The 25,118-nt window shown below is 38.6% G+C and overlaps 1 protein-coding gene across 1 annotated transcript in view; it reads left to right on the top strand.

Annotated features, from left to right (window-relative positions):
* The window catches only part of LOC140629714 (BCL-6 corepressor-like), a 72,027-nt gene that overhangs the window by 8,058 nt on the left and 38,851 nt on the right, over nt 1–25,118 (top strand). Inside the window, exon 2 of the mRNA XM_072819293.1 lies at nt 21,123–23,911. Within this exon, the coding sequence (XP_072675394.1) occupies nt 21,170–23,911 (2,742 nt within the window). The 5' untranslated portion in view covers nt 21,123–21,169. The remainder of the gene's footprint in view (nt 1–21,122; nt 23,912–25,118) is intronic.

Below are 25,118 nucleotides of genomic sequence, written 5' to 3'. Positions count from 1 at the left end.
ACACGGTTTAGAATTATGAGACGTAGAGAGATATCTCTGCTAGTTCATACACCTGGTCTAATTAAGACATAGTCTAGTATTATGAGAGAGAGAGAGATATCTCCACGGTTTATACACTGGACTAATTTTGACATAATTTAGTGTGGAGAGAAGAGAGACAGAGAGAGAGAGATCTCCTCTAGTATATAGCTGGGACTAATTAACTCATAGTTAAGTTTTATGACAAGGAGAAAGAGACATCTCTGCTAGTTTGTACAGTGGGACTAATTAAGGCACGGTTTAGTATTATGAGAGGGAGAGAGAGATATCCACTAGTTTATAAACTGGGACTATATAAGACATAGTTTAGTATTATGACAGAGAGAGAGAGAGAGATATCTCCACTAGTTTATATACTGGGACTAATTAAGACAGTTTAATATTTCAGAGAGGGAGAGAAATTGAGAGAGAGAGAGAGAGAGTTCTCCCAGAGTTTATACACTGAGACTAATTAAGACCTAGTTTAGAATTATGAGAGAGAGAGAGAGAGAGAGAGAGAGATCCTCACTAGTTTATATGCTGGAAAATTAACACATGGTTTAGAATTATGAGAGAGAGAGAGAGAGAGAGAGAGATCTCCGCTTGTTTATGTGCTGGGATTAATTAAGACACGGTTTAGTATTGTGAGATACATCTATAACTCCGGAAGTTTATATGCTCAGACTTATTAAGACATAGTTTAGTATTTTGACTGAGAGAGAGAGAGAGGGAGGGAGAGAGAGAGAGAGAGAGATCTCCTCTAGTTTATAGCTGGGACTAATTACATCATCGTTCAATATTATGACAGACAGAGGAGAGAGATCTCCACTATTTTATAGGCTGGGACTAATTAAGAAACAGTTTTTTATTAGAGGAATAGAGAAATAGAGAAAGAATAGATTTCTGCTAGTTTATCCGCTGGACTAATTAAGACACGGATTAGTATTTTGAGAGCGAGAAAGAGAAATCTGCTATTTTATACACTGGGACTAATTAAGACATAGTTTAGTATTGTGAGAGATAGAGTGCTCTGCCAGTTTATACGCTGGGATTAATTAAGACATAGTGTAGGGATCCCTGGGTGGCGCAGCGGTTTGGTGCCTGCCTTTGGCCCAGGGCGCGATCCTGGAGACCCGGGATCGAATCCCACGTCGGGCTCCCGGTGCATGGAGCCTGCTTCTCCCTCTGCCTGTGTCTCTGCCTCTCTCTCTCTCTCTGTGACTATCATAAATAAATAAAAATTAAAAAAAAAGACATAGTGTAGTATTATGACAGAGAGAGAGAGAGAGATTTCCGCTAGTTTATACGCTGGGAATAATTAAGATCCTAGGACTAACGAAGAGACAGTTCAGTATTATGAGATAGAGATAGAGAGATCTCTTCTAGTTTATATGCTGGGACTAATTATGACACGGTTAAGTACTATGAGAGAGAAAGATAGAGATCGAGAAGGAGATCACCACTAATATAAACTCTGGGACTAATTAAGACCCGGTTTAGTATTATGAGAGAGAGTGAGAGAGAGAGAGAGATCTCCACTGTTTATATGCTGGGACTAATTAAGACACTGTTTAGTATTATGAGAGAGAGAGTGAGATCTCTTCTAGTTTATATGCTGGCACTAAATAAAACAGATTAGTACTATGAGAGAGAGAGAAATCCGCTAGTTTAAACGATGGGACTAATTAAGACATTGTTTAGTATTAGTAGAGAGAGAGAGAGGGAGATCTCCCGTAGTTATACGGTGGGTTATAGAGACATAGTTTAGTATTATGACTGGGGGAGAGAGAGAGAGAAAGAGAGAGAGAGAGATCTGCTAGGTTATTTATTTATTTTTTAAGATATTTTATTTATTTATTCATAGAGACACGCAGAGAGAGAGAGAGAGGCAGAGACACAGGCAGAGGGAGAAGCAGTCTCCATGCAGGGAGCCCGACATGGACTCGATCCCGGGCCTCCAAGATCACACCCCAGGCCGCAGGCAGCGCCAAACCGCCGTGCCACAGGGGCTGCCCAGATCTGCTAGTTTATACGCTTGGCCTAATTAAGACACAGTTCAGTATTATGACAGAGAGAGATATCTCTGCTAGTTTAGATGCTGGGACTAATTAAGAACCATTTAGTATTATGACAGAGAGAGACAGAGAGATCTCCGCTAGTTTATATGTGGGGACTAATTAAGAGGCGGTCTAGTATTATATGCTGTGACTAATTAAGACACAGTTTAGTATTAGAGAGAGAGAGAGATCTCCGCTATTTTATACGCTGCGACTAATTAAGACATAGCTTAGTATTATGACAGAGGGAGAGAGAAATAGAGAGAGATCTGCTAGTTATACGCTGGGATTAATAAAGACACGGTTTAGTATTATGAGAGAGAGAGATCACCATTTGTTTATACACGGGGACTAATTAAGACACGGTTTAGTATTATGAGAGATATGTATATCTCTACTAGTGTATACGCTGGGACTAATTAAGACATAGTTTAGTATTGTGATAGAGATAGAGAGATCTCTGCTAGTTTATACACTGGGACTAATTATGAGAAGGAGAGAGAGAGATATATCTCAGTTTATACGCTAAGACGAATTAAAATTCGGTTTAGTATTATGAGAGAGAGAGAGAGAGAGATCTCCCGTAGTTTATGTGCTGGGACTAGTTAAGTCTTGTTTTAGTATTATGAGAGAGGGAGAGGTCTCTGCTAGTTTATACACTGGGACTAATTAAGACATAGTTTAGTATTCTGAGAGAGAGAGAGAGAGAGATATCTCCTCTGGTTTATATGCTGGGATAAATTAAGACGTAATTTAGTATTATGACAAAGAGAGAGAGAGAGAGAGAGAAAGATCCCTGCCTTTTGTACCTGAGGACTAATTAAGACATAGTGTAGTGTTGAGAGAGAGATCTCTGCTAGTTTATACCCTGGGATTAATTATCACACAGTTCAGTATTATGACAGAGAGAGAGAGAGAGATTTCTGCTTGTTTATATGGTGGGACTTTAAGACTTGGGTAGGATTATGAGATAGAGAGAGAGAAATCTCCCCTAGTTTATATGCTGGGACTTATTAAGCCACAGTTTAATATTATGAGAGAGAGAGATCTGCTAGTTTATATGTTGGGACTAATTAAGACATAGTTTAGTATATTGAGAGAGAGAGAGAGAGAGATTTCTGCTAGTGTATATGCTGGGAATAATTAAGACATAGTTTAGTATTATGACACAGAGAGAGACAGAGAGAGATACACATATCTGCTACTTTGTACCTTGGGCTAATTAAAAAATAGTTTAGTATTATGTGAGATAGAGAGAGATATCTCCATTAGTGTATATTCTGGGACTAATTAAGACATAGTTTAATGTTGAAAGAGAGAGATCTCAGCTAGTTTGTACTCTGGGACTAATTAAGACACAGTTTAGTATTATGAGAGGAGAGAGATCTCTGCTAGTTTATGTGCTGGGACCAATTAAACACGGTTTAGTATTATGAGAGAGACAAAGAGATCTCCTCTAGTTTATATGCTGGGACTAATTAAGACATAGTTTAGTATTATGATAGAGAGATCTCCACTAGTTTATAGGCTGGGTAATTAACACATGGTTTAGTATTATGAGAGAGAGAGAGAGAGCGTGCTAAGGGGAGAGAGAGATCTCCGCTCGTTCATGTGCGGAGACATTAAGACACAGTTTAGTATTATGAGAGAGAGAGAGAGAGAGAGAGATATCTCTGCTAGTTTATACGCTAGGACTGAATAAGGCATAATTTAGTATTAATTAGGTTTTCCCCAAAAAAGGTCATGATTTCCGCATACAAGTTAAGAGTCTCTGTGCTCTACCAGAACAGTGATGCTTCGTGGATAACTTGAAAGAAAGTATGAGGTCAATGTCAACCTACTGTTTCCTTTCTCTCTGTAGAAAGTATGAGGTGATTTTTCAACAAATATATTTAAATACTAGGAAGATTGTATTTGAAAAACAGTTCATAAAAAGAAACTGGCACATTCAAACATTTATGAAGATTAATAGTACAAACCTTTTCACCCTAAGGCATAGAGATCTGTTTGACCTAGGTTCCCTCATCACCTTTTCAGGGAACAGAGTAGGGGAGAACAAGTGATATTTGGATCCTACAGAAGTTTCTTTCCATATCAACAAAGGATAAAAGAGACTCCGTTCAAGGTGATGCTGGATATCACCGCAGGGGTAGTTGAGTTTTACAGATTTGGTGGCCTGAGAGTTAGGTTAGTCTGAAAACTGACACTTCAGGTGTTACATTAATGGTAATAATAGAATTTCATATATGCAAGACTTTTAAATAGACGGTGATTAAATATAGACTTTACTTCTTTGAGCTTCTTCTATGCCCTTTTTAATGATCTTCACACCTGTTGCCTTGTCTGGGCTTTGCAATCTTACTCCTGTTTATTTGGATGTGTATTTCACTGTTTGAAAGAAGATGGGAGATACCAATGGTTTATTTTTTATTTTTTACCTTTATAAAATTTTTTTATTGGTGTTCAGTTTGCCAACATACAGAATAACACCCAGTGCTCATCCCATCAAGTGCCCACCTCAGTGCCCATCACCCAGTCACCCCCACCGCCCACCTCCCCTTCCACCACCCCTAGTTTGTTTTCCAGAGTTAGGAGTCTTTCATGTTCTGTCTCCCTTTCTGATATTTCCCACTCATTTTTTCTCCCTTCCCCTTTATTCTCTTTCACTATTTTTTATATAATATTCATGACTCAAGTTCATTCTAAGACTACACTATAGATCTGTGGCAACAAGTGCACGAATTGCCTATAATGAGGCTATACTCCTAAGGGTTTTCCTTTGGGGCTGAGGGGCCTACAGTGTTGTCATTGGAAGCTCTCACCAGTAGGTATCCAGTGTTTACCAAACAATTAGTTGCTTTGCTCCATGGTCATTCTCTCCAAACATTTTATTTTTTATTTTTTTAAAGATTTTATTTATTATTTATTCATGAAAGACATAGGGAGAGAGACAGACAGACAGACAGAGACACAGTCAGAGGGAGAAGCAGGCTCCATGCTGGGAGCCTGACGCGGGACTCTATCCTGGGACTCCAGGATCGCGCGCCCTGGGCCAAAGGGAGGCGCTAAACCGCTGAGCCACCCAGGGATCCCCTCTCCTAACATTTTAAAGGGCTCCCCAAACTCTGCGTTTGTAGGTTTCAACTGAGAATACAGCTTCTGGGAAGTGTGAATTTGGCAGTCAGGGGAGTATCTCAAGCTAGCCTAAGAAACTTCACTGGCCTCACAGTGCAGTATAGCTAGCAGGTGGACACACTCAGCATCTTGTTTCTTCTCTCAGTCAGTTAGACACAAGTCTTTAACTTGCTGTGGCTGTCATTACAGCCTGTTCCTCCAAGTGTTCTTTCCCAAAATTTCTTTTATTTACAATATTCTTTGGAATATGTTCCTGAAACATTTTAAGTAGAACACTTGTGCTCCTCACCCACTTAGAGATTAAACAAGGTAAAAACAAAGAAAAATTATGTATACTTAGAGACACATACAAAACTCAGAACTGTGGCTGTATATAGGAGACCAGTCAGACCCCAATGCAAGGAACTAAGAAGGAGCATTAGGCACCACTGGCAGCCACGGCCTGTACGTTTCCTACCATCAACATTGAGACTCTCTCATGCTTATTCCTTGTGAAAGATATTGGTCCAGATACCAAAGCAGGTTTTCTGTTTTTTTTTCTATTTTTGATATACCTTTGATATATCTGTCTAGGCACAAATGGAGGCAGCATCTTCACTGAAGAAGCAAGAGAGGAGAGAGTTTGGTAGATGTGGAAACAGTGCTGGAGGGGTCACTGACACTTGGGAGCAGTAATTTTGCAAAAGCTAGCCAGTAATGGCTCCTGGAGCAAAGTGGAGGGAAGACTACTTGAGTGTTTTGCTTTTAACCTGATAAAGTGTCAGTTGTATACTGGAAAACATGGAGAACAGAACCTAGTGGAACATGATGCAGAGTATCCCCCATGGGGAAGGGGACATCAATGTCAACCTACTGTTTTCCTTTATCTCTGTTTCATGTCCAGGCATATCAGCCTGGATTCTCTGACAGACAGAAACCAGGTGCTAAAGGGTCTAGTTTGACTAAGTTAGTACTGATGGAGAAAATGTGAACATATCCAATGGGCATAGTCCCTTAAGAAAGTGACTTTGGCACAGGTTTATAGAAATCTCGGGATTCCCAGAAATTATTAATGCTGGTGTTCTATGGCAGATATACTTGCAGAACTCAGATATCTTCAGAGACCTAGAGAAAACTGATCATCTCAAATATAAACTTGGATATGCAAATACAGAAATGTAAAGTATAGCTCTATTTTGAAAGAAAAACAATTTTATTGAATTTGGGGCACAATATTTGTTGAATTCTAAGCAGAATTTTTCTAAGATGTTTCTAGAAACAAAAGGCAATGTAAATATGTTAAAATATTGTTAAGAATTGATAAACATGCACACACAAAAAAAGAATTGATTAAACAATCCATCTTTAGATAAACAAGCTGAATGAGAAAAATACTTTGATGCCTAGGGAAGACTTCCTTGTTAACTAACACCAACACAGGCATGAGAGTATTAATAATACAAGTACATTCACACAGTCATTCACACTGAAATAATGTACATGTGACCAGAAGGAAACTGAGAAGGCACTCCATTGGAGGTGGCATTCTGCCATACTCTTGGATGGCCTTCAATGGTTATGATTAGTTCTTTTTTTTAAGAATGCATTTTAAAAAAAATTCTTTAAATTCAATTTAGTTAACATAAAGTATATTGTTATAAAATATATTGTTCATTTCTGAAGTAGATGTCAGTGATTCAACAGTTGCATAGAATACCCAGTTCTCATTACATCAAATGCTCTCCTTAATGTCCATCAGCCAGTTACCCCGTCCTCCTACCCACCTTCCCTCTAGTGACCTTCTGTTTGTTTCCCAGAGTTAAGAGTCTCCTACAGCTTGTCTCCCTCTGATATCATCCTATTTTATTTTCCTTGCCTCCCCCTATGTTCTTGTCTTCTGTTTCTTAAATTTTACATATGAAAGAAGCAAATAGTAATACCAACAAATACTTAGTTCTTGGTGTTTCCTTTGCATCTGGTAATAGAGTATGTATTAAACATAATGAAAGTTTTTCAAGAGATTTTGAATTTTTGACCTTCAGTGGATGTGTGATGGTAGAAAATGAGAACTTACCTACCTGTCTTCTTTCCCTCCCTGCCTTCCTCCTTCCCCTCCAACTCTTCCTCCTGCTCTTCCTCCTCCTCCTGCTCCTCCTTCTTTAAGAGGAGAGAGACTATGTGCATGTGTAAGTTTGGATGGTAGTGCATAGGGAGAGGGAGAGAGACCGTCTTAAGCACACTGTGTCCCTGGCATGGAGCTCCATGTAGGGGGTCAAATTCACAACTCTGAGATCATGAGCTGAAATCAAGAGTCAGATACTTAACCAACTGAGCCACCACTCAGGCACACCAAGGAGGAATTTCTACTTAATTGGTCATGAGGATATTACTTGTGGTTCTTTTGCTCAGGTGGTACAGGGCATAGTATGCAAGGAATGATAGAATGGAAAGAAATGAGGCTTCTCGAAGGAATAAAGGGAAGTTATGCTTTCATTTCAAATGCTTTTTCTCAAAGTGATGAGAGGATGGTATGTGTAGAGTAGATTAGCAAATCTAAATAACCCTAGGCAGTCATCTAGGGTGGGGTGGCAGCAAGGCTAGCCTGCAGGCTGGGTAAGTGGCATGTAATGTTACCTGACCTTAGCATAGTGAACACAGTCCTACATCAGCCCTGACATTGCTACTCTGGCAGTTTCGTGGAGGGCCTTGAAACTTGGGGGCCTGCCAGGCCAGGTGGGGTGTGAGAAATATAGTAGTCTACTTTGGTCACTTTATTCCATTCTTCTGCCTCTGGGCCAAACATACCCTCTACCAGTCCTAGATGAGAGGAACTCAGAACACTATTTATTAGGGTCACTTTCCAGCCCTGAGGGCTCAGTGGGACTAGAGAGGGATGCTTCAGCCAGAAAGCAATTTTTTCTGGCTTTCTGCTTACATGAGTCCACAGCAATCCCCTCTTAACAGTTTAGGCCTGGTAGGAAGACACACAGAGGGCATGGTAACCATTGCTGCCTGTTTCTTTGCCATGTTTATGGCCTGTGGGATTACTTGTTTTGCAAGGCCAGCTATTTTGCTGATGCTGGACTGAGAAGCAGTCTCTTTAAGACCTAAGCGAGCCATTGACACATATCTTTGCTTATTCTTAGTGTGTTCCTTGAGAAAGCATATTTGACTATTTTGTTGAGTAAAGAGTCCATTGAGGGTATCAGAAATGAGAGGATACTCCCTTTACTTTTTACAGACATGTTTTCCCTAGCCAACAGCCTTTCAGGGCATCTACACACGGACCTCCTGGTAGATAGGGAATAGGAAAGTCTGGTGAGAGAAAAAATTCTTGATAGAATAAAGTATACTTGTGAGTTAAAGACGATTGGAGGCATGTGAAATTAAAGACATAAAATAAATTAAATCTTTTCAGGTGCAGGCGAGAGCAACTGCACTAGTGTGAGTCTAGTCAGGTTGCCAGGGGCAGAGCTGATGAGGGGTCACTAATTTGGGAGTAATCTTTACCTTTTTGATAATACTAGTTACGTTGTATGGGATGTTTATAGGATCCCTGGTTCTTTAACACCATTTCTGACACCTCCAACTCCTCCAACACAATTAATAAAAACTTACATCTTAAGTGTTATAATTTTAAAAGAGTATTCGATGTAGTGTAAGTGGTCGAGTTTTTTTTTTAATTTATTTTTTATTGGTGTTCAATTTACTAACATACAGAATAACCCCCAGTGCCCGTCACCCATTCACTCCCACCCCCCGCCCTCCTCCCCTTCTACCACCCCTAGTTTGTTTCCCAGAGTTAGCAGTCTTTACGTTCTGTCTCCCTTTCTGATATTTCCCACACATTTCTTCTCCCTTCCCTTATATTCCCTTTCACTATTATTTATATTCCCCAAATGAATGAGAACATATGTTTGTCCTTCTCTGACTGACTTACTTCACTCAGCATAATACCCTCCAGTTCCATCCACGTTGAAGCAAATGGTGGGTATTTGTCATTTCTAATAGCTGAGTAATATTCCATTGTATACATAAACCACATCTTCTTTATCCATTCATCTTTCGTTGGACACCGAGGCTCCTTCCACAGTTTGGCTATCGTGGCCATTGCTGCTAGAAACATCGGGGTGCAGGTGTCCCGGCGTTTCATTGCATTTGTATCTTTGGGGTAAATCCCCAGCAGTGCAATTGCTGGGTCGTAGGGCAGGTATATTTTTAACTGTTTGAGGAATCTCCACACAGTTTTCCAAAGTGGCTGCACCAGTTCACATTCCCACCAACAGTGTACGAGGGTTCCCTTTTCTCCGCATCCTCTCCAACATTTGTTGTTTCCTGCCTTGTTAATTTTCCCCATTCTCACTGGTGTGAGGTGGTATCTCATTGTGGTTTTGATTTGTATTTCCCTGATGGCAAGTGATGCAGAGCATTTTCTCATATGCATGTTGGCCATGTCTATGTCTTCCTCTGTGAGATTTCTGTTCATGTCTTTTGCCCATTTCATGATTGGATTGTTTGTTTCTTTGGTGTTGAGTTTAGTAAGTTCTTTATAGATCTTGGAAACTAGCCCTTTATCTGATATGTCATTTGCAAATATCTTCCCCATTCTGTAGGTTGTCTTTTTGTTTTGTTGACTGTATCCTTTGCTGTGCAAAAGCTTCTTATCTTGATGAAGTCCCAATAGTTCATTTTTGCTTTTGTTTCTTTTGCCTTCGTGGATGTATCTTGCAAGAAGTTACTATGGCCGAGTTCAAAAAGGGTGTTGCCTGTGTTCTTCTCTAGGATTTTGATGGAATCTTGTCTCACATTTAGATCTTTCATCCATTTTGAGTTTATCTTTGTGTATGGTGAAAGAGAGTGGTCTAGTTTCATTCTTCTGCATGTGGATGTCCAATTTTCCCAGCACCATTTATTGAAGAGACTGTCTTTCTTCCAATGGATAGTCTTTCCTCCTTTATCGAATATTAGTTGCCCATAAAGTTCAGGGTCCACTTCTGGATTCTCTATTCTGTTCCACTGATCTGTGTGTCTGTTTTTGTGCCAGTACCACACTGTCTTGATGAAGGTGGTCGAGTTTTATTCTTCTGCTTGTGGCTCTCTAGTTTTCCAAACATTATTTGTTGAAGAGACTGTCCTTTTCCTATTGGATATTTTTTCCTGCTTTGTTAAAGATCACAGAGTTGAGGGTCCATGTCTGAGCGTTCTTTGTTCTGTCCCATTGATCTGTTTTTGTGCCAGTACCATATGTCTTGATGATCAACAACTTTGTAATACAGCTTGAAGTCAGGCATTGTGATGCCCCTAGCTTTAGTTTTCTTTTTCAATATTCCCCTGGCTATTTGGGCTCTTTTCTGGTTCCAGATAAGTTTTATGATTATTTGTCCTAGATCTGTTAAAAATGCTGGTGTTATTTTGATAGGGATTGTATTGAATATATTGACTGTTAGGGGTAGAACAGGTATTTTAACAATGTTCTTCCAATCCATGAGCTTGGAATGTTTTTCTATTTGTGTCTTTCTGTTTCTTTCAGAAGTGTTCTGCAGTTTTCAGAGTACAGATATTTTACCTCTTTAGTCAGATTTATTCCTAAATACCTTATGATTTTGTCTTTTGTAATTTTTATTTTTTTTAAATTTTTTATTGGAGTTCAATTTGCCAACATATAGCATAACAACCAGTGCTCATCCTGCCAAGTGCCTCCCTCAGTGCCCATTGCCCAGTCACCCCAATTACCTGCCCACCTCCTTTTCCACTACCCTTTATTTGTTTCCCAGAATTAGGTGTCTCTCATGTTTTGTCACCCTCACTGATATTTTCACTCATTTTCTCTTCTTTCCCCTTTATACCCTTTCACGAATTTTTATATTCCCCAAATGAATAAGACGATATAATGTTTGTTCTTCTCCAATTGAGTTATTTCACTCAGCATAATACCCTCCAGTTCCATCCACGTCAAAGCAAATGGTGGGTATTTATCGTTTCTTATGATTTTTGGTGCAGTTGTAAATAGGATCAATTCCTTGATTTTTCTTGGTGCTCCTTGTTATTAGTATACAGAAATGCATTCTGTATGTTGATTTTGCAGATCTGCAAAATTTTGCAAATTTACTGCATTAATATATCAGTTCTAACAGTTTTTTGGTGGTCTTTTGAGTTTTTTAGATATACTATAACATTATCTGCAAATAGTGAAAATTTGACTTCTTCCTTGCCATTTTGAAAGCTTTTATCTTTTAGTTGTCTGATTGCTGAGGACTTCTAGTATTGTGTTGAACACCAGTGATGAGAGTGGATCTCCCTGTCTTATTCCTGATCTAATGGGAAAGGCTCTGTATTTTCCCATGAGGATGATATTAGCTGTGGGTTTTTCATAGATGGCTTTTTTTTATGTTCAGGTATCTTCCCAGAAACCTACTTTGAAGATGTTGTACTTTGAATGGATGGACCATGAATGGATGTTGTACACTGTTAAATGCTTTTTATGCATCTATTGAGAATCATATGATTCTTACCCTTTCTTTTATTGTGGTATATTTTGTTGATTGATTTGTGAGGGTTGAATCACCCTTGCAGTGATCAAGTGGAATGATTCTTATAATGTACTGTTAGATTTCGTTCACTCTTATATTATTGAGAATCTTTGCATCTGTGTTTATAAGAGCTAATTAACCTATACTCTATCATGGTGGAGTCTTTGTCTGCTTTTGGATTCATGCTGGCTTCATAGGATGAATTTGAAAGTTTTCCTTCCATTTCTATTTTTTGGGATAATTTGAGAAAAATAGATATAAATGCTTCTTTAAATGTGTGGTAGAATTCACCTGTGAAGATGGCTAGTCCTAGACTTTGTTTTTTTTTAATATATTTTTAATTAGTGGTTTAGTTTCTTTCTTTGTTAGTTATTGATCTGCTTAAGTTTTCTGTTTTTCTGTTTTGGTAGGTTTGCCTGTTTCTAGGAATTTGCCCGCTTCTTCCAGATTCAGAGCCCTTGTTTCCTTAGTGATCTTCTGCTTAGATGATCTGTCCCGTTCTGAGTGGGGTGTTAAATTCTCTTACTATTTTTTTTAAAGATTTATTTATTTATTCATTCAGAGAGAGCGAGAGGCAGAGACACAGGCAGAGGGAGAAGCAGGCTCCACACAGGACGCCCAATGTGGGACTCGATCCCGGGTCTCCAGGATCACACCCCGGGCTGCAGGCGGCGCTAAACCGCTGCGCCACCAGGGCTGCCCTCTCTTACTATTACTGTATTATTATCAGTGAGTTATTTTATGTTTGTTATTATTTTATTTATTTAGGCTCTCCCATGTTGAGAGCATATATATTTACCAGTGTTAGATTTTCTTGTGAGATTGCTTTCATTATTATGTAGTGTCTTTCTTTATCTCTTGTTATAGTCTTTGGTTTAAAGTATTTTGTGTGATATAAGTACTGCTACACCAGCTTTCTTTTGAGGTTCATTTGCAGGTAAATATTTCTTCATCTACAAGTTTCAATCTGCAGGTGCTTTTAGATCTAAACAAGTCTCTTATAGGCAGCATATAGATAGGATTTGTTTTTTTAAGTCCATTCTGACACACTGTCTTTTGATGGAGTGTTTACTGCATTTACATTCAAAGTAATTGTTGGTAGATACATACTCAGTATCATTTTATTGTTTGTCATTGTTTCTGGAAATCTTCTCTGTTCTTTTTCTCTTTGTCACTTTTGATCATCCTTTCCACTCAGAGAGTCCCATTTTATATTTTTTAGAGGGTTGTTTTGGTGGCCTTTAGGTTTTTGTGTTTTTTTTTTTTGAAACTGTATCCCTCCTTTTATGCTGAATAACAGCCTTGGTGGGTAGAATTTTCTTGGTTGCAGATTTTTCTCATTCAGCATGTTGAATTTGGCCTGCCACATTTCTGTGGAGTGTTTTGTTGCTAGCCTTATGGGCCATCCTTTGTCAGTTTGGGACTTCTTTTGTTTTTCTAATTTTTATTATTTTTCCCTATCACTATATTTTACAAGCATAAGCAGATTGGTTTTGTTGTTGTTGTTGTTGTTGTTGTTGTTGTTTTGGATTTGCCTTTTGTTGATTTTGATACCAGTTCTCTGTGTCTCTCTGTGTTCTTCAGATTTTTAGATGTCTTCAGCTGTAATTTCCTCATATAAACTTTTGCTTGCTTTTCTCTCCTTCAGAGACTCCAATGATATGAATGTTATCATATTTGATGGAGTCATTTGGTTCAGCAAGTATATTCTGTTCTATAATTCTTCTCACTTTTGCTCATTGATTTCCATAATATTGTGCTTTATGTAATTTATTCATTTCTCCTTCTTTTCATCTTTGTGTTCATTCCATCCAGCCTGTTGAAGTCTCAGTCGTTGCATTTTTCATTAGTGATTTTTAAAATACTTTTATCTCTGTGGTCAGGAACTCCCTGAAGTCTGAAGTCTTCTGTTCTTTTCTGAAACCTGTAAGTACTCTTATTGTTTCTTTACATTCCACATCAGGCAGGCCATGTATATTTGCTTCTCTTACATATTGGACCACCACCTTATCTTCTTTCTTTTGAGATTATTTTCTCCATCTTGACATTTTGTCTAAGTCTCTGCCTTGTCTGTGTTAGAAAATTCTGTTGTGTTTCCTGCTCCTGGCTCTATAAAGAAGAGGTCAGTAATGTCCACTCCAGGGAGTATCTCTCATGTGTTCTGTGTCACTCTGCTGCTGTGTTTTGGCTGCTCTGTCCTTCATGCTGGTGATCTGCAGAGGCTCTCCTTGCCTGTATTGGGCATTGTTTGGTCCCTGGCATGAAAGGGTTTTAATTGGGTATGCTCTGGTCTGCTTTGGGAGTGATACCTAACACGACTTCCACCAGAACTGAGGTCTTGCAGAAGTCTCTGGTGATGTGGACAGGGCTTTGTGCTGGTCTTCTTGGGAAGGTGTCCACTTCCCTAGGAGTAAGGCATGCTTGACGGACTAGGTCAGAGCCATCAGAGTGCATGATATGTGACTTGGTTTAAGCAAGTTAGGCAACCAGGGTGGATGCTGTGCTGCTTCCAGTGATTGGTTCTGTGTTTATACTGAAGGGTAGGGAGGGAGAGGTACCAACCAGTTGATTCATCTTCCGAGAGGTGATTCCATGAATACTCTTCTTAGTGATGCACTCCAAGAAGAGCACATAATCTTGATGTATGTGCCACAGGTATTCTTTATATCCTTGTTTCCATACTGTCTGTTCAAGGGTTATTTGCTTGCCTTCTCTCCAGGAACAGGGCAGTACCTCAGGGTTCTATCTTAAACCTTAGAGCTCCACACAGAAGAACCTCACAAAAAATAAGCTTCTCTCATTTTTCTAGCAACCACTCTGGGAAAGTGTTCTCCTTTGTGTTTACTTAACTCTGTGTGCTCTTATCTCTCTTCCTTGTGCTCAAAGCATCAAATTTCTTTGTTAGTTATTGATCTGCTTAAGTTTTCTGTTTTTCTGTTTTGGTAGGTTTGCCTGTTTCTAGGAATTTGCCCGCTTCTTCCAGATTGCTGCTCCACAGCAGCTGTGATCTGTGTCTTCCCTAAATCATGTCTCTGTATGTCCTACCTTATTCATGTGGCTTTTTCTCTCCCTTGCATTGTGGAGTTCTCTCAATCTTCAGATTGACTTCTGGAGAATTTAGGACGATTTTATCATTATTAGTTATATTCAAGGGACGAGATGAGTCTAGAGTCCTGTTACGATGCTTCTAATTAGCTACTCACTAAAAAAAAACCTTGTAATAATAAAGTTCTTGTAACAGAGTGTTTTGTTAATTTCACTTTTAGATTGTTTTCTGTTAGTCTACAGAAAAACACAACGTATTTGTGTGTTGATTTTGTATACTCAACTTTCCCAAGTTCTTTTATTAGTTTTAGCATTAATATGTGCATGTCTTTAGGATTTTCTGTATTTATATATCATGTGATCTAGAAATAGAGATAATTTTACTTCATTTCTAACTGGATTCCTTGTATATATTTTTTCTCTTGCTTATTTTGTCTACTTTGACTTCTAGTACTCTGTTAAGTGGAAGTGGAGAGAGCAAGCGTCCTTGTCTTGTTCTTGTCTTTTTTGTTCCTATGGAAAATCTTACAGTCTTTCAGTACTGAATATAATGTTGTGGATTTTTTTTCATTTAGCTTTTATTATGTTATTACTACCTTTTCACTTCCATTTGCATGGAATATCTTGCTCCATCCTTTACTTTGAGTCTGTATGTTTCTTTAGGTCTGTGGTAAGTCTCTTGTGGGAAGCATATAGATAGGTCTTTTTTTATCTGTTGAGTCACTCTATGTTTTTGATGAAGCATTTAGACCATTACATGAAGTTAGTTTTTTGGTAGCTATGTACTTATCACCCTTTCTTTTTTTTTTTTTAATTTATTTATGATAGTCACAGAGAGAGAGAGAGAGGCAGAGACCACTGGCAGAGGGAGAAGCAGGCTCCATGCACCGAGAGCCCGACATGGGACTCGATCCCAGGTCTCCAGGATCGCGCCCTGGGCCAAAGGCAGGCGCCAAACCACTGCACCACCCAGGGATCCCTTTATCACCCTTTCTTAAGTATTTTCCGGCTATTTTTATAGTTCCTCTCTGGTTTTTGTCATCTTCTTTTCTCTTCCTTCCCACTGACTTTCTTCATTGTTATGCTTGCAATATTTTCTGTTTATTTTTTGTGTATTTTTTATTTTGTGATTATTTTGATACTTATGCATGATCTATACATGTCACAGTATATGTTAGGTTGATAGTTTATGTTTGAAAACATTCTGAAAGCAGTGCATTTTTATTCTCTTTGATTTTTATGATTTCATGTTTTGTATCTTTATTTTTCAAGTTCCTTAACTATTTTTTAAGATACAGTTGATTTTTAGTACTTTTATTTTTAGCAGTTATACAGGTCTTATGAATTACTAATATGCTACTTTTTCTGTGTTTTTGCTTTTACCTGTGAGTTTTCCTCTTTCACATTTTTCTTCTTTTTCTGCCCTTCCTTTTCTACTTAAAGGAGTCCCTTTAACATTTTTTAGTTTGGTTTTGCGCTGATCAATTTATTTAACTTTATTTTCTCTGGAAAACTCTGCATATCCTCCTATTATGAATGATAGCCTTGCTAGATAGAGTATCCTGGCTGGAGGTTTTTCCCCTGCAGCATGTTGAATATATCATGCCATTTACTTCTGGTCTGCTACCTTACTGCTGAAAAAACAGCTAATAGCCTTTTGGGTTTTCTTTGTATTATCTGTTTTCTGTTGTTGTTCTTAAATTTCTCTCATAATTCTCTCTTTATATGCAATCTTTGACATCTTAATCATACTATATCCTGTCCTGATGTGTCTGTTTTCTGGGATGATACTTGTTTTCTCCCCCAAGTTAGGGAAGTTTTCAGGTATTATTTTTTTTAATGATTTTCTGCCTGTTTCTTTCTCACATCTTCTTCTGGGACCCCTTTACTTCATGTTAGCACACTTCTGTTGTCCCAGAGATCCTTAAAATATCCTCATTTTTAAAAATTCTTTCTTTGGTCTCCAGCCTGAAAGTTTTTCTGTTACTCTACCTTCCAGCTTCCTGGTATGTTTTTCTGCACTTGCTCATCTACTTTATCCTCCAGTACATTTTTTTCATTTAGTTATTGTATTCTTGAACTCTGATTGGTTCTTTTCAATATTTTTATTTCTTTTTTGTAGTTCTCTCTAAAATAATCCATTTTTCTCTCAAGGCTTATGTGTGTGTTTACGACCATTACTTTCAACTTGTGTCACACAGGTTGCTTATCTCTATTTCATTAGGTTATTTTTCTGAAGTTTCTTATTCTTTAATTTGGAGCATACCTCTGTGCCTTCTTTTTTTATTTGTCTTTGTGTTTGTTTTTATGAATTGGCAGTGTCTAGGATTGTCCCCTGGATAGACCTACATGTGCCTTGTGGCTTTGACTGCCAGATTGGAGCTATAGCAGGCAAGGGCTGAAGGTCTTGGGGCACTCCACACCAGGGCCACCTGCTAGGATGTCTGAAGCTGCATTGGGCATGGGCTGGGGTTCCAGGGTGCCCCATATGGGGAGAACAGCCAAAGCAGGGGAGGCTTGCTTGAAGGGGAGGGTGTCTTGGAGCATTCAGTACAGCGGTTGCCCTGGCAGGATGGTGGGAGCAGGTGCAGCATGGCAGGTTGAAGGGCACTCAGGGTATTTTGGCAGGTGTAGGTCTAGGATGTCTTGGTATTGTTTTACACATGTCACCTTGGCAAGATAAATGGATCGTAGTGGATGCTGTTCAGGGCTATCTTAGTATGCATTGTTCTGTAGGTGCTTTGTGGAACTACCACAAAGTTGTGGGATAACTGGACTTCTGACAGTCACTGGTGGGAGGATATCCTTGGAGCGTGGCTGGGGATATAGTGTGCTAAGAAGCTGGGATCTCATAGAAGGCACAGAACTGCTACGGAGCCTGGGCCCTGCTCCCATCTGTGCTGTGAAGGTGGAGAGGGGAATGTAAACAATTTGCCAGGCCTCTGACCCCAGAGTATTCTAGCAGCAACCAGACACTTGGCAGGTATTTAAGACTGGTCCTTTAAATTATGTTTATGTTTTTGATCAGTGGCTTTTTTCTGTGCCCAGGGAGGATGAATCTCTTATCCTTAGTACTGCTTTCTCAGTAGTGACACTGAGTAGTACTCAGTATTCACTGCAGTTCACAACTTTGACAGTGTGGCTCCATGCCTGGCATTCTGCTGATGATTTTTATCCTTTCTTGTACAGAACCATATTTTTCAGTCAGAATTGCTCTGTTGGTAGTTATAGATTCAGTGTATCAATGAAGTGAGGGTATGTTTTTGTACATCATCGTCTTGGGTCCTTCCCCTATTTAAAGTTTTTATTTTTGCAGTATATATATTTATTTAATATGTCTTTCTGGGAAATAATAACCTAAAAATAAATTTAGAAGTCTTTTTTCTGTTAAATATTTTGGAAGAGCTTCAGATAAGGTGGTATAAATTCTTTTTTAAATATTTGGTTCAATTATCTAGTAAAGCTACATGATCTGCCTTTACTTTTCCTTACTGGAAGGTATTTGATTCTTTTTATGGGGGCATTTGATTCTTAATTGAACTTCCCTACTGTTTATAAGTTTGTTCATGATTTCTATTTCTATATGATTCAGTCCTGGTAGATTGATAGTTGTGGTAGATTGATAGCCAGAAATCTGGTAGATTGATCTTTTTTTTTTTCTCTCATTTGACGTCAGTTATTTAAATTTATCCTATTTTTTCTTAGTTAATCTAGAATTGATCAATTTTGATATATTTTTAAAAACGCAAGTTGTTAGTTGTGGTAGATTGATAGCCAGAAATCTGGTAGATTGATCTTTTTTTTTTTCTCTCATTTGACATCAGTTATTTAAATTTATCCTATTTTTTCTTAGTTAATCTAAGAATTGATCAATTTTGATATATTTTTAAAAACGCAAGTTGTCATTTCATTGATTTTTTTCCCATTGTTTTTCTATTCTGGATGTCTTTGTGTCTACTCATCTCTATGGTTTCATTCATTTTGCTACTTTTGGGTTGAATTCTTATTTTTCTAGACACTAAAATTAAGTTGCTGCTTGATTTCTTATTTTTCAGTCTAAATGGTGATAGCTGTGAACTCTTTTGTTTCACTATTTTCGCTGCATTTCATAAATTTCATACTGTTGTGTTTTCATTGTTATTAGTTGAGTATTTTCAAACCACCATTCTGATTTCCTTTTTTAATTGTGATGTTTAATTTCCACATACTTTTTAATAGTTTTTTTTTTTTTAGTTTTCTTCTGCTGTTGATGTCCAGTTTCATTCCACTGTAGTCCTGAAAGATGATTAGTACTATTGACATCTTTTTAAATTTATTAAGGCTTAGTTTGTGGAGTAACATATGGTTTGTCCTAGAGTGTTCTTTGTGCACGTGAAAAGAATGCAAATTCTTTTATTGGGCATTGTGTTATACGTATGTATATGTGTTAACTCCAATTTATCTAAAGTATTCTCCAGGTTGTTTGTCTTCTTTTTTCATCTTCTGTCTTGTTATTCTGTCAGTTATTAAAAGTGAAATGTCCAATACTCCTACTCTTTTCTGCTTATTATTTATGTGGAATATTTTTCACAGGCTTGCACTTTCAGCCTGTGTGTATCTTAACATGAGTCTGTTCTTGACAGTGTATGATTAGATTCTATATTACATGTAGTCAAGATATGTCTTTAGTGTGGGGATCTTAATCCATTTACATTTAAAGTAATTATTTTTAGTGAAGCACTTACTATTGCCATTTCATTGTGTTATGTGTGTATTGAGTATTTTTGTTCCCCATTTCCTCCCTTATTCTCTTTCTTTGTGTTTTGTTGACTTACTGTAGTGACATGCTTTGATACTTCTAATTTTTTGTGTATATTCTCTAGATATTGTCTTTGTAGTTAGTGGGGATTATAAAAACATTTTTTTAATTATTTATTTATTTATTTATGATAGTCACACACAGAGAGAGAGAGACAGGCAGAGACACAGACAGAGGGAGAAGCAGGCTCCATGCACCGGGAGCCCGACGTGGGATTCGATCCCGGGTCTCCAGGATCGAGCCCTGGGCCAAAGGCAGGCGCTAAACCGCTGTGCCACCCAGGGATCCCCTATAAAAACATTTTAAGTTAAAACTATCTATTTTAAACTGATAGCTTTAATAGCATATGAAAACTTTGTAGCCATGTTTAATTTCCCTATGTGGATATCAGAAATTGTCATTCAAATAGGTTATTTATTCTCTCATCTTGCAAAATACATTTAATATTTAAAAATGGATTTGTAGACCTTTGTGACAGTAATACTGGTGTTCTATTTAGATATATTGTTATGTCTACCTGCAAGTCTTATGATTCAGACAATTTTGTGTTGCTGTGTAGCATCTTGTTATTTTAACATGGACTACTTTTAGCATTTCAGTAGGGAAGATCTTACAGTAATGAACTCCTTTAGAATTTTTCTCATCTCAGAAAAGTTTTAATTTCTCTTTCAGTTTTGAATGATAGTTCTGCCAGATACTGTATTCCTGGTAAAACTTATTTTGTCTCACACTTTTAAGTTATCTATTGCCTTCTTACCTGCAAGAGTCATGATAAGATATCTGTTAATAATTTTATACAAGCTTTGTTGTATGTGATGTCTTTATTTTCTACTGCTTCCAAGATTCTTTGTCAGTGATCTTAGCTAGATAAATTTCTGCCCTTCAAATAGACATTAGGGTTTACTTTTTAAGTAAGATAATAATCATAGAACTGTATTCAGATATTAAGAGAGAAAATCAAAAGATACCACCACAATTTGACTTTTAGAGTCTTTACTGAATAGAAAGGAGGCAGCTAAAGTGCAATGTTCAGTTGGCCTATGGAAGATAGTTATTTTCTCTTTGTATGAAATATTGCCTTCCAACATCCTACAAGCCAATCCTAACAGGCCTAAAGAGGGGTAGTGTGAGTTATATGCTCCCTGAGGGTATTTCAGAGAATATTGGAAATCCTGTCTTATCAATTGAAACAATTAGTTTTTGCTGAGAAGATAAAATTTCTATAGTGTAATAGATGACCTAATTAACATACAGGCTTTAAGTGAAAAAGTATCAAAACTTTAATGAAGTTAAAAAAAAAGTGAAAAAGTATCAAGCTTTAATATTGGTTGAATGGAGGTGTGAAGGAAACAGTCACCAAAGCAGCCCATTGCCCTAAGAAAGACATTTTTAAGGGGAAAAAGCAAGCCTTTTGTATATATTATTTTTAGTTTATCTTTAATGTTTCTTGCTGTAACGTTAGGCTACCGTTACAGTAAACCAATTTGCAGATTCTCTTCAGCTTGGATGCTGCTGCTTTTAGAAATGTCTAAGTAATATCCATGTTCTTCTTTTGCAAAGGTGAGTGTGACTACAGCCCATTAGATTGTGGCTTACAAGCACTGCACATGGACCACACACACCTGATTGGGGAAGGGCCCAATGTCCCTGAAAACATCATCTGTTCTAGCCTTTGTGGATTAAACTCAGAGAAAGGTCAAGAGGCTGTAATGAGCACTTCAGGTGGTCTTGGATTTTCTCCTGAGAGCAGTCCAGAAATACAGTTTAATCCAGATACATCTGAGACAGCCACTGTTTCTGGAAAACCACCAAATGACTTAAGTGCTATTAACAAAACACCACCTACAATGCAAAAAAGTGCTATGCCCAGAGCAGAAACAGTAAGCTTGAATAGTCCTCTCAGTGAAAAACAGAGCCCTTTCAACATCAGTCATGCTAGTTATTTGCAATTGCCCTGGGTCAGTGGTTACATGGCAGGTGCCACACCAGCTGTCTACCCTTTCCATGACTCACCAAATAAATATTCACTGAACATGAACAAGACCTTGCAACCTCAGCAGTCCTGTAACTTGGCCCGGCCACTGTATTCTCCAGTCTGCACAAATGAAGAGCATTTTCTTTACTTGCCACCACCTAAATACATCAGTCCTAACGTGCCATCATCCCTGGCTTCACCTGTAAGGCTTTCAGTGCCTTTGGCCTCCCCAGATATCTCACCTTTGGTCCACTGCACAGACAAAAAACTGCCCTGGAACATGGGTATCAGTCCTGCAAACCCCATCAATTCCCAAGCTTATCCTCACATGCAGAACAGTGAGCAGCCTGGGTTGATCTCTGCCAAGGTAGTAACCAGTGACCTGGTAGGAGACACATCCCTACTGCTATCTTCCTTGCCTCAGCCTTCATCACGAATCCACCTTCCCTCCCAAGGTGCAGAAACCTACCCGGAACTCCACAAGCAGTACACCAGCCTTTCTCCCTCTGTTTTAGGTACCATGTCAAAGCCAGACATGCTACTTAGCTGCAAGTTTTCTACCACTAGTTTTTCCAACAATACATATCCAAAGGATCTTGAAAGTGCTCAGCAAGTTCCTGAGCTTACCCAGAAAACAGCAAGTCAAGACAGAATAGATGGCAGCTCATTTCCTGTGTTGGAGAAGGAGATTGTTGAGAAAGACATCATTGATAAACCCATAGACTTGTCTACCAAAGTGGTTGATGTAGATACTTCCAAAGCTGACTACTTGAAAAAGAGAACTCCCATGATCATTGCTCACAGTAAAACTGGAAGTGGCTTAGTTCTCTCTGGAAGTGAGATTCTTAAAGAAACATTACCTCCAGAAGGTGGCTGTACTATGTATAAACCTGAAATCATTAGTACAGCTTCCTTATCCTGGGTGGTGCCTGCGCAGAGTCCTCATGAAGACAAGAAAAGTAAAGATATACTACTGAAAAACAAGGCTTCAGACTGGGCAATACCACAGCACCAGAATTTTTTATATCCCAATATGGGTGTCACAGATGCTGTAATAACTAACACTTTGGGGTCAGCATTTACTACAGGCCAGCAACCCTGTGTGTTGCCAGCCCTGAATGCTAGTACAGATGGATGCAAGGCCAGCAGTAGCTCCACAGACACAATGCCATCCATCATCTGGCATATGGGCCAATGCTTAACCATGCCTGCACAGTACAGTGGAGATAACAACATCAAGGGTGCCAAACACAACAACTCAGATCCAGGCTGCAGAGGAATCCAGAATGACTTCCTGTCAAGCTCAATATCTCCATCTCCAAATAAGGCTCTCATTAGGTCCCCAGCAGTTCTCTACCCCAGGAGTTACATACCTTTTCCTTTGCCTGAAGGCACTCCTATAAGTACTGTCTCCATACATGGCAGGGGACTTGCCTATCCTCACTCAGTTTTGGGACCCAGTCTGTTTCCTGAGAACCTTGCCCCAAAGTGTGGGCTGTCCCATAGGTTGCCCAAAAGCTGGCCTGAGTTTGGAACCTATGAACATACATTGAGGGAGTTTGGCATGGTGCATCCTGTATCTCAAACACCCAGAGAGATTACTAAAGAGGAGAAATTAGAGAAGTGGTCCCCGTCTCATGAGACAGCTCCATACAAGGACTCAACTCTCCAGAACCAGTTTTCCAAGATGTTGGAAACTAGCAACAGCAAGTTACATTCAGAAGTGCCTCCTAACATAGAACCAGGCCCTCCTGTTGTCAAGTGTGGCAAACCTCTGTATGTAGATCTTCTGTGGAAAGAGCCAGATGCTAAAACCTACTCGAATATGTCCAAATCGGGCTTCAGAGATGAGAATGTGGGCCAGAACATTGAGTCCATCAAGTCCCCTACTGACACAGACTTGCAGCCACACCACAATTTCATTACCCTCAGAGAGAAGTTGGGGAGCATCAGTGATATCCATGAAGCTTATGCTGTCAAACAGGTCCCAGGCCAGTCACTGTTCAGTTTAACGAAGGAGAATATTCCAGCAGAAACCAAGAAGGAGGAGCTAGGGTTGGAAGTCTCAACTCCATTCCTGGAGCCAGCTCTGGGTAGTGGGGGTCACATTGTGACTTTTGGTAAAATCCAAGAAGATCCCAGGGCATTTTGTGTAAGTAGTGCTGCATCAAGTGTGAATGTTGCCCTCACTCCTAAGAAGGATGAAGCTGCTGAGGCAGAATCCAATGATGGCAGAGTCCTGAAACGAAAGTCATCTAAGCTGGCAAAGAGAATAGCAAACTCTGCTGGTTATGTTGGTGACCAGTTCAAGTGTGTCACTACTGAACTATATGCAGATTCTAGCCAACTTGGTCGTGAGCAACGGGCCTTGCAGGTAAGCACCTCTACTCAGATTTCAGTAGCTTTTCCAATTCTCACGTTTTTTTTTTAATATGTAATGGTGTCTGGGGGAGTATAATAGGGCAGGACATCAGATTTAGTTAATAAAGCTTACGATAATATAAATAATATAAATGTATTAAATGTGTCCACTAAGGGGACATAAATGATTGCACTCAGGAGGTTTATGTGTCTGGATACATTAAGTTGTTCTGCAGATATTAAGAGGAATCCAGTCAGGGAAGCCCAGGTGGCTCAGCGGTTTAGTGCCGCCTTCAGCCCAGGGCGTGATCCTGGAGATCCAGGATTGAGTCCCACATTGGGCTCCCTGCATGGAACCTGCTTCTCCCTCTACCTGTGTCTCTGCCTCTCTCACTCTCTCTGTGTGTTTCTCATGAATAAATAAATAAAATCTTTAAAAAAAAAGAGGAATCCATTCAAACACTGCTAACATAAGTTTTAAATATTGCAAAGGATATAAAAATACTGCATGATGTTCACATATCAATTTGATTTATCCACTCTTACTAAACATTAGAAAAATGTCAAGAATGGTTCTCCTTACACTGCCTTACATGAGTCTTTTGGAGATTTATAGCAGCAGGATGTCTGGAATTCATGCAACTTTCCTGCACATAGACACAAGATCCCTTAAATGGGATGTGACTTGCACTTTACTCTCTAAGTGAATTATAGTTCACTTTGTTTTTCAAATATTCCTTTTTTTAAAGTTAAATAAAGCCAAATTGGTTTTGTAATATCATGAGAAGAGTGGGTTCATATTTTTAAAAAATGAAGTAAGGATGAATGTAAATATTAAGAAACTATTATTTTGTTTGTCTGCCACTTAGTATGGGTTGTTTCTGTTTTCAAATTTAATTATGGTAATATTATGTAAACTTTTAGACTTAAATTTCATTTTTAAGTACATAAAGATAAGTTTATAGTATGTTTATCTTTATTTTTTTCCATTTTGTTTTTTTTTTTTTCATTTTTTTTATTGGAATATCACCCAGTGCTCATCCCATCAAATGCCCCCTCAGTGCCTGTCACCCCATCACCCCAACCCCCCACCCACCTCCCCTTTCACTACCCCTGTTTATTTCCCAGAGTTAGGAGTCTGTCATGTTCTGTCATCCTCACTGATATTTTCACTTATTTTCTCTCCTTTCCCCTTTATTCCCTTTCACTATTTTTTATAG

The sequence above is a fragment of the Canis lupus genome (assembly GCF_048164855.1).
Source record: "Canis lupus baileyi chromosome Y unlocalized genomic scaffold, mCanLup2.hap1 SUPER_Y_unloc_5, whole genome shotgun sequence".
Taxonomy (NCBI): domain Eukaryota; kingdom Metazoa; phylum Chordata; class Mammalia; order Carnivora; family Canidae; genus Canis; species Canis lupus.
Note: the sequence above shows the minus strand (reverse complement) of the source record. Positions and strands in the feature narration are given on the sequence as shown.